The sequence below is a fragment of the Otolemur garnettii genome, unplaced genomic scaffold (genome assembly GCF_000181295.1).
Source record: "Otolemur garnettii isolate 467f Iridium unplaced genomic scaffold, OtoGar3 scaffold00079, whole genome shotgun sequence".
Classification (NCBI taxonomy): domain Eukaryota; kingdom Metazoa; phylum Chordata; class Mammalia; order Primates; family Galagidae; genus Otolemur; species Otolemur garnettii.
Genome location: NW_003852474.1, coordinates 1,394,717 through 1,405,142, shown reverse-complemented (window position 1 = coordinate 1,405,142; position 10,426 = coordinate 1,394,717). Strand labels below are relative to the sequence as shown.

General features: G+C 46.6%; 1 protein-coding gene across 2 annotated transcripts in view; it reads right to left on the bottom strand.

The window, feature by feature from the left end:
* ST6GAL2 (ST6 beta-galactoside alpha-2,6-sialyltransferase 2) overlaps nt 1–10,426 on the bottom strand; it is a 71,740-nt gene that overhangs the window by 23,958 nt on the left and 37,356 nt on the right. The window contains exon 2 of one of the 2 annotated variants that reach the window (XM_023515792.1): nt 6,539–7,514. In XM_023515792.1, the coding sequence (XP_023371560.1) occupies nt 6,539–7,457 (919 nt within the window). In that variant the 5' untranslated portion in view covers nt 7,458–7,514. Of the gene's footprint in view, nt 1–6,538; nt 7,635–10,426 lie in introns of those variants that run through there. The other variant, XM_003794308.3, reaches the window with a different exon arrangement.

Below are 10,426 nucleotides of genomic sequence, written 5' to 3'. Positions count from 1 at the left end.
GTTGTTTGGCGGGTCCGGGCTGGGGATTCGAACCCACCACCTTAGGTGTACATGGCTGGCGCCTTAGCCGGTTGAGCTATAGGCGCCGAGCCTACCACCTGGCTCTTAAAAATAAGTTTGCCAAGCTCTAGATTCAAGGGAATCTATGCTTTCTATAAATGATGCCAAAATACCTGAATGTTTCCAATTAGAAGCCAGTTCTTTATTTCACAATTTAAGCCTTTGTTCATGCTTCTCTCTGGTAATGAATTTCTTTATTTTCCTTTATTTTCATTGACAGTGGTTTTTTATAAGAATTAGATTACCCAAAGGAGTAGACCTCATATTCTTACCACCCTTCTATCCTCTTGCAAATTATTGATAACCTAAAGACCTCCTGTGTATATGGACTTTATCTATTGATACCATGGTAGAAAGTAAAACAGGAAAAAAATGCTTATTTGTTCATTTATTTTAAAATAACATTTCTAAATGAAATAAAACCTATATCTTCAAAGTCATGGTGAGAAGACTGGCACTGTTTTATGTGTTTGCAAATCTCTTTCAGGCTGGCTGGTTAGAAGACAGGTAGTTTCTCATATCTGCTTCTGCATTCAATCTGTTGCAAAATGTTGTTTCAACTAAAGTATGTGGAGACTTGGACACATTGTTGAAAGAGGGCTATTTTAAGAGCCTTTTCAGAAAATTGTGAATCTTCTTCTTTGATACTTCATCAAAACTGGCTAAGTACTAGCTTGTTAAAGATTGATTTCAGTGTGGAATCTGAAACATCTCAATGAACATTTTGAGCTCTATACATTAAAATCCATTGGTGTATTTTGCTCTTAAAATGGATTTTTCGCCCAATCATGATCACTGGGAAATTATCACGTCATTAAGTTAGGGAGCTTTTCCAAATACAGACCTATTTCATTATAAATGATCGCTATAAATGATCAAAACACCACATTGGTTAATATCAACATGGATCTCATCAGTTTTTAAGCCTGGTAAACTTCCAAGAATGCGATTGGAATGTTTAAATTTTATCACTGGCAACAGATACTGTCGTTATTTTCCTAAAAGTGACAGGTTCACTTCATTCCTTTTTGAGAAAATATCTGTCAAATATCTAACGCTTAATAATTAAAGTATGCCCGTCACTTTCTTTTTCAAGTAAAAGTTGCATTTCATGACAAAAGTGGCTAGTTCAGCTCACAACGGAATTGCACAAATGATTTTCCACTGTACACTCAGTCTGTGGAAGTTCTTCTGTCCTGTTTCTCAATCTGCCATACCAAATCTGAAAAACACTCAGGGGTTGAAGATTTGGGTGCTGATTCTTTGATCTGTGTTACTAAGCAAGCACTTTTATACATTATTGTTTCTGCATTGTCAGTGCAAATGGCACCAGTTAAAAAGAAAAAGACCTCTGGGTATTTCAAAAATAGTTTATAGCTTGTGAATACTCAGAAGGGTCTTGGCAACCCTAAGGGTAGGTGGACTGCACTTTCCACTCAGGGAAACCCTCTGACAAGCCAGAACGTGAGAGATGATACCAGGAAGTGAGAGAGGACGGCAGACAGTGATGTGGCAGCAGGTGGTCAGAGGGGGATCGGTCTCAAGGCTGGGGAGGAAGCGAGATGGCAGAACTCCTCAATCAGAGTCCCCTCCCACGGAACCATACTGTCCCCTCAGACACAGCCACCGAGAAAGATAGGTGAGCTAGCAAAAGCTCCCAAGAAGGTAGATAACTTTCTATTCGTTGAGTAGTAATTCCAAATTTATCTTTGAAATTGTCCCAGCATTTAAATGTCCATTATCCTAGATGGAGCTGTGTTCTAAGTCTTCCAAGGGCTTCATGGGGGCAGAAAGGCAATGTAGCCTAACTCTTTTGGAAGCGTTATTACTCTGGAGAATTAAAAAGCCACCGGTGGGGGAGGAGCCAGGAGCCCTAAGCCTGGGGAAAGCCCTCAGTGAGAGTCATCAGGTCTGGATGGGAGGCCAGAACACGGTGAGAGTGTCTATTACACAGGCATGTCTTGTAACGTCTGCCTGGCCATGCATCACCTTGATAATGAGACTTAAGAATACAAGAACGGATCAGACAGCAAGCACAAGGGGAAGAAAGTCAAGCTTCATTTCTGGAGAAGGCATTCCGAGGCCAGAGCCATGTTGTGTTGACCTTGGAAAGAGAGCCAGACAAGCACATCTGCTGAAGGAAAATTAAAACCTGTCAAGGAGCTGCTCTCGTCACCCAGGGAATGGCCTGCCAGGGACCAGGACAAAGCAATACTCTGTCTCTCCCAACTCCTACCACCCTGGGGCCCTTTATAGCCTGCAGCCCTCACCTCCTGACTGAATTCTCTTGTCCTCAAACTCCAGCTCTGAAGCAACCTCTCTAAAGTGAAAATCTACAACACCTTTGCATCATGGGCACAGGGGTCAGAAATCCAGACTGAGGTTTGAATCAGGCTTCATGTGAAATGGTAATAACCATGTCTATCACTTACAGTTATAAGCCTCATAACAGTTAGCTTGTGAAAAGCATTTTGAACAGGACATTGCTGGTAATAAGCACCAGGTAAGGGTACCCATTATTATGATGTCCTGTTCAAAATGCTTTTCACAAGCTAATTGTTGTAACTGTGAGTTGATCTGGTATCCCAGCTAGGTCTCTGTCTCCTCTCCCCACCAGCCCCTGCCTCCCTCTGGCACTCACCACCTGCAAACAGTGCTGTCTCTCACCTCCTAGTGACGCCTTCAGTCTGGACTCACCCTTCCACAGCCATGTTTTCTAACCACCTCTCTCTACTCAGCCACCAGCCTCAGGGTGTTAGGATTCCTCAGTCACTTCTGCCCTGTCCACCTGCAAATCTTTCTATCTTTCTCTATCCGCACAACACTGGAGTTGTTTGTTCATGGTCCATCTTCCCCACTGCACCCTGCAGGTATTGAGGGGTGGGTCTGTAACTTATTCATCTTTGTGTTTAGCACAGAATCTGGCAGAGAGCTGGTGATCAATAAATAATGCTTGTTGAATGACTCTATAAACTACTTTCTTGCTTTTTTAAGGAAAGGTGACAGGACATGGCAAACCATAAAACATGGCTCGCTCCAGTAAGCACTATGTGTCCCGCTCCCCCATTCACCCCATTCCCTTCCCTTCCATTTCCCACTCACTTGCCAGAATTTGAGTTTCAAGCACAAAGATCTTGGTTTCCCACATCACAGACGTTACTGGTAGCTCAGAGTAGACCTTTCTCCTCTGCGTTTCCACAGAAGTGATCTCACTAGCAAATTATTATTGCTCATGTGGATGGGCAGAAACAGACCATCTCATGGCTCTAGGAACCATGTTTTCAAAACAGTTCAGTCTGCTTTCTCAATAGCATATTCAAAGTGCAGGTGTTTACAACTGCTAGCCTTTTCTAACCCAAAACAATTATGACTCAGTCTAACAGAAGCCTGGGGAAACAGTACTGCGCTGCCAGAGGAAGAAACACCAGGGGGCGCTAAAGGGCAGTCAGTACTGAGGGCCAGTTGCTGAGTACTGAGGGACAAGAGCCTAGGAGGGAGACCATGCACAGCTTGAGGTGGGGCTGATAAGCACGGATGATTGCAGGTAATTCCTATTTCTGCCCTCAATTTGTCCTAAGAGCCTGACCTTGGGAAGTCTTTCATTTTCACTTAGTCAATTCGCAAATAGGTATTTCGAGGCCAACAAGAATTTAGCTGCAGCATGCCCTAATATTCATAGTTGCCTGAAGGAATCTGATACATTAATTTGTTTTTATTCTGAAAGCTGTTAATAAATATATGGGTTTGCATAGGTATGTTCAGGTGAGTAGGAAGGAGACAGAGTAGCACATACAGGCATCCTCAAACTATGGCCCGTAGGCCACATGCAGCCCGCCTAGGACATTTATCCGGCCCGCCGGGTGTTTCTGCCGCCACTGCCTGTCCTGCTTAGCAGCCAATTTGTCCCAGGGGACCACAGTCTAGCCCTCCAATGGTCTGAGGGACAGTGAACTGACCCCCTGTTTAAAAAGTTTGAGGACCCCTGAATAGCATATGGAGTGCCAACACTGTGAGAGGCCAGCTAATAAAAACCAAAGACTTTTTGCTTTTACAAATAGAGCTATGCTTTGATTTTGTGTTCTTAAAATCTTAGGTACAAAATCTGATTTAAGGGATCCTAGACAAAACAATAAAGAGAATTTCTTAAAAATTTCCAGACATGTTCCTCCATTGTGATTCCATGTTCTAATCATGAAGCCTCATAAAAGAGCAACAATAAAAATTAAGCTTGGACACTAGACACTACCAAATATATAACTGGCATCTCATGTTGCCCAGAAACCTGGACTTCCCAGTGATTTTCATATTCTTTTCCAAATTCTGAACTTATAAAACTCTGGTCGGGGATAATTATGTAGACTAGAGAGCAAGGGAATTCTCCCCAACGTGCAAGAGCAATCCACACACACACCTCTGAGGCAGAGGTGTTTAAAACAAAACAACATCAGGAACAAGTTACTGCCTACTTCACGCACAATACTTAAATTCCTCCTCTACATTATTAATATTGGTCCTTAGAAGTGAGAAGGAACCGTGGTGTTATTTCACCCCAGGGACCTCTAAACCACTGCTCTTTCTTAATAAACTGCAGGCTGCTCTGCTCTGGCTTTGGCTACAAGCTTCTGTGACACATGGACTGTTATCATGAGCCTGCTATAATGTCAGCACGGGGACACAGGGACCCCTGGCCTCAAGTCCAGACTTACTGACTTTTTTTTTTTTTTAATTTCTAAAATATGTCCTACTTGGCTTCACTCCTAAGGACATCTGAGCTGAGGTCTGGCTTTCTGAGACTCCCTACTGTGGCTCCACCCTCTTCCAAGACAGCTTTGAGATATGAGACGCTCTTCAAGGACATAGAACAACTATGCCTCTGCTCAAAACCAAGGCAAGAAGCAAGGTTTATTCCTTTGTAAAGAAGGAGCAACGCCCCTGGAGGGTCACTCACAGACTGCTCATGGCTAATACCATCTACTGTAAGAATTAGCCAGGGTTGTTTTACATCTAGACTTGAGGGTGAGGCATATCAGATTCACATTTGCTTTAAGGAGGCATGTAGTAGGGACTAAACACAGTCTGTCATTGCAAGAATGAGCCTAAAGGAACAAGATGCTTGCCCACTGGTATAGCAGTGGAATCTGCCTGGGCAGGAGGTCCCAGTAGCAATGGGATCCAGAATTCCTGCAGGAGAGAACAGGAACAAGGAGACCTGGTGAATCTGGTGATGGGGGGAGAGAAGCTGGGAAGGCAAGGACATGAATGTGTCCAGCAGAGCATGCGTGGACAGTCAAAGCTGGCCGCTCCAGGGCACAGTCTATGCTCTGGGGGAGGGGTACGTACTTGAATATACCCTTCCCCCTACAACAAAAAGATATTAGAACTGACATTTTATTTAAAAACTGAGAAGAAACTGCCTTGGTTACTTTTATGTCCCAAATTAACTAGGCTATGTGGTACCCAGTTATTTAGTGGAACACCAATCTAGATGCTGCTGTGAAGATGTTCGATGAGATTAACATTTAAGTCACCAGAGTTTTGAGTACAGCAAATGACCCTCCATGATATAGGTGGGCCTCATCCAACTGGGCAAAAGTCTTAAGAGCAAAGACTGAAGTTTTCTAAGGAAGAAAGAATTCTGCCTTAAGACTGCAATCCAGAAACCCTGGCCTGTGCTTCCCACCTGTTGGCCTGGGCTAAGATTCCAGCCTTGACAGCCCCCACAAACAAAGGAGCCAAGTCCTTAAAATAAATCTTTCTTTCTGTCTCTGTATCCCACTGGTCCCATTTTCTGGAGACCACTGGCTGATACAGGAGCTGTGAAATAAATGTGCGCCAGGGTTCTTCATGGAGATATGCATAGAGAATCTGGCAGGGAAGACGGAAGCCCAGGTGTATATGTTATTTACCATCTTGGAGAAGGAGCCTGGCTAGTAGCACTGGCCATGGGGAGGCCAGATCTCATTCTCCAGTGAGAAGGGAGTTCTCTGCAGCAGGTGGTCCCTACTCAGAGCCTACACAGGACGCCTTTCAGGCCCTGAACAAACCCCAATAATCTTCACTTAGCCTTTGAAGTTGGCACCTGCCTTCCTGCCTCCTTCTCTACTCCCACACTCCCACTACGTGGTGGATTCTCCAGGCTCTCCGAGGCCAGGCTGTGAGAGCCTATTGGTTTCTGTGGGAGATGAAGTGTGAGACTGGAGCAGGGAGAAAGGCTGTGGGGGCCGGGGCATGTTCCCCTTTCCCTCCTCACTGACACCTGCACAGCGGAAGACACCCTTCCTGCTCTCCACTGATCTCTTAAGACCTTACTCGAAGATTCGAGGAACATCTCTGCTGGGATCCCAGACTGCCTCACTCTGTCCCGGCAAGGAAAAATCATCATCCACGAGGACCAGAGTTTGTCCGAACAGTGACATCCAGAGGCGCGCGCAGGAAAAGCCAGCCCCCCAGTGCTCTGCGTCCCCACCATGAGACCCACCTATTTCCTCGCCCAAGGAGGAGTTGAGGATTGCTCCCGCAGACATGACCACGGCGCAGCTGCGCAGGCCATGGGGGTGCAGCTGGCTCAGGGGCACTGCGGGCACCAGCCGGCGCCAGCCGAGCGCGGAGAAGGGCGGCTCGGTGCCGTCCAGGGTGCGCGGGCGCGCGCGGCTCCGCAGCCTGCACAGCAGCTCGGCCTGGCTCCGCGCCGCCTCCCGCTTCCCGCGGAAGCGCACCCCGTGTTTGTTGGCGGCCAGGTAATCCCTCATGGCCTTCTGCAGGCGCGGGTTCAGCATCTTGGAGGAGACGTTTCCCTTCCAGAGCCGGTACAGAAAGTCCCGGGACATGGAGGAGTACAGCCTGTCCCCGTCGTCGTCGCCCTCCTCCAGCACGTGGCTCCTCCTCTGTCTCCGGTGCCGCCTCTTCACCCGCCTTCTCTGGACCTGTCCGGCCGGCAGAGCCCCTTCCCTCTGGCCTGGCTCCCCGGGGGAAGGGAATCCCAGCGTCCCCTGAGTGTGGCTGTGCCACTTTGGCTGACCAGCAGCAAAAAAGTACTCGTCGTCCTCCGGGTAGAAAGCACTTTGAGATTTTCTCCCAACCTGGGAGGAAAAAAAGTCTTCGTTTTCAAAGCCATCTTGCGTCAGGGCCCATCTATGAGGGTCGCCAGGTGCAGCGGGCAGCGCCTTGGCTGCGTCCCATTCCGCGGGCGAGGCGGACTCGTGCAAAGCGCCCATGATGGCTCGCTGCTTCCCCTGCACCGGCAGGAGCCTCCTGGTCTCCAGGAAGGAGAAGGAGCTGGGCACAGGCTCAGCAGGGTTGCTGTCCGTGAAGTAGATGAAAATCACCAAAAAGAGGAGCCCCCAAGCGAATATCCCAAACAGCATTCGTTGTCTCCATTGCTTCAAGTGTGGTTTCATGGCAAGTCTCTGGAGTCAGCACCTTGTGACCTAAAGCAGGGGGGAGATTGAATGAACCTGAAAAACAGCCAGATGGTAGAGTTAGTCAGCGTGGGACATTTGCTCAGACACTGCTGGGAACATTTCTATCTTCAACAGCGTTTCCTGGGCAGCATTAGAAGGAACATCAGAAACCATAATCATCTTAGAGCGTATACTAAACCCAGGTGTTGTATTTACCTCTCTCTCGCCTCCACCCACCTCTGCAAGACAGGGGGGGTCTCACCATCTCAGCTAAATGTGTAAGGAGAGAGGAGGTGGGGTGAGTATATTTTTGTTAAAACCTCTCCAGGGGGAATCAGGATGCATCTGCCTCCCCACCTTGAAAGACACTTAGCAAGGCCCTTGCCACCAGCGAGCTCCCTCCCTCTGGATCCAAGTTTACAGAATTCCAATTTGGTAACACAAAGCAGGAGAGTTAAGCAGAGTTTGTTCTCTCTTATCTGCTTATCAGTCAGCAGAGGCTCAGAGCTCACAGATTTCACAGCCACACCGCCTGTGTGTTTCTAAGACCCGACAACCATATCTTCTTCTCCATTGTCTCCCTGGCATGGCGGACTGCCTGGGACCTGCCAGAAGTCCTCTGATGGCACTGAATGAAGCATTGCTTCGGTGATTGTGCATGCCAGGTGCCTGTTGATTTCAACAATGCCTCCAGGAATGCCCTCCTCCTTCACCCTTGCCCTGAGCCACTAGTGAGTAAGAGGGAAGTGTGGGCAAACTTTACACAGGGCAGGAGAGGGGAGGGCTTGTGGATCCTAAATGAGCCTTCAGCGTAGAGAGGGTGATGAAGGAGGAGAGATGAAAAGCATCAGATACAGCAAAAGAGACAGTGAACTAATGTTATGCTATGTGGGTAGAACTGTGCTTAATAGAAATAATAAAATATTAAGAAGAAATGCTCCTAATCTTCAGGAACTAAGGCAAAACCCCAGGAAGGGAAAAAGGTAAGGTATGTTTATGGAATAAGAATTAAGCTTGCTAGAGCTTCAAGCTGAGCTCAAAGCCAAGCACAGGCAGATATTCAATAAATACTGGTTGAATGCATGTGTATGTTTTGGAGAGGGAGTTACTGTGTCTAGAGGTATGCATGAGTATGTGGTTTTGGGTGGTTGTGTTGGAAGGACTGCTTGGGGAAGAAATAACTGGAAAGCTATGTCGTTCCAGCCGTGAGGGCCTTGGGTACCTGCTGGAAGAGCTGGGCCACATGCTGTGTAAGAAATACGGAGTGAGTGACATTCTTAGAGCAAGAGAGTGACATGGTGGTTCCATGGGCCTTCAGGAGATTACTTTGTGGCAGGTAAGGCAGGAGGGCATGCAGGGAGGCAGCATGGGGCATGAGGTCATTAGTAGAAATCAGTCACCAGAAAGTAGAGAGACTCTGACAGGAGGTGCTGCTCAGGGAATCTATGACCCTCACTCTCCATCTCCAGCCTGAGCCCCAGCAGGCTACTCCACTGTTGCTAAAACACAAAGGCAGGCAAGGTGTGGCCATAAGGTGACGGCTGGTACTTTTACTCAAACAGATAGGAACTCAAATACCTGTGTTAAATAAAAATGAGTGTTCCTACGGTCACTTGGGAATTGATCAACTTGGGAAGCCATACAGTGTCTTCGGCGGGAAAACGTGTGCCAAGTTAAGAAAATCACATTTCTTCTGTGGCTGCATAGTAGATTAAAGGTGGACACAGATTCTTTGCGCCTTCACTCAGGGTGAGGTAAGATCTGCATCTCCCTGCATTAAATAAAAGTGACGATCTTATCTGTGGCTGCCTAGACCGGTAGGATATGGTGGTGGTGATACCATGCCAGTTACTGGGCCTACATCTAGTAGCTTTCACTTCTTGCCTCTCACAACGCTCACTCCAGGAGAAGTTAGGAAGGAAGACGTTTCCCTAAGCTTAGCCTACCATGCAGGGAAAAAGCAAGCTAGTCATGTGGAAAGGTCACATGAATGAGAGACGCCCAGGCAGCTCCAAGCTTTGGTAGCAGAGGTACCAAATGTGAGGAGAAAGAAGCCTTACTGGGTGCTCAGCCCTGTTCAGCTTTCAGAGGACCCCATCCCCAGCCAACAATGGACTGCAACCCCAAGGAAGGCCTAAAGGACAACCAGCCAAGTCCATCAACTCATGAACTGCCAGCGATAATGATCCGTTGTTATTCTAAACACCAGGCTTTAAGGTGATTTGTTACATCAGAAGATCACTGGAACTGGCTGTAATTGAAAAGCCAAATAAGAAGTTCCAAAAATGCTTCAACAATGGCAGCATCCCAGCAGGATTCCACAAAAAGCAACCCTTGCTTACATGCATAAATTGTGGCTTTTTAAAAAAGCAGTTGCTTTATTTTGTATTCACAAAAAAGGCAAGGATACGGATTTCATAATCATAAATCAAACATACATATACAGAATGTACTTTAACCAAGCTGGAATCATTGATGCCAAGAAGTGAGCACAGAAGAAATGATATCAGCAGTTAACTAGCTGTATGCCAGACTATATTTAGCACTTGTCCTGGATTATTTCACATGGTCTTCCCAGCATCTTAGATAGGAAATACCACTATATCCATTTTCTGGATGAGGAAACTGAGGCCCAGAGAGATTAAATAACTTCCCCCAAAGCACACAGATAGCAAGCAGCAGATATTCCATACAAAGCCATCTGTGTGATTCTAGGACTCACACTTCTAACACAGGTTCTGATTCCCTCTGATCACACCAACTGAGGCTGTATTTTCCAAATTAGGGTCCTCAAACTATGTGGGGTGAATGATCATCTTTTATCTAAGTTATCACTGTCTGATATTTTGTATTTGAGCTTGAGTATCTTAGCATTGTCCAACTGCTAGATAAGTTTCTAAATTCTTGCTCTCAAGTTATATACACACTTTCCTGGAACTTGGTAATGAAGAGTTAGTGGATGTGCA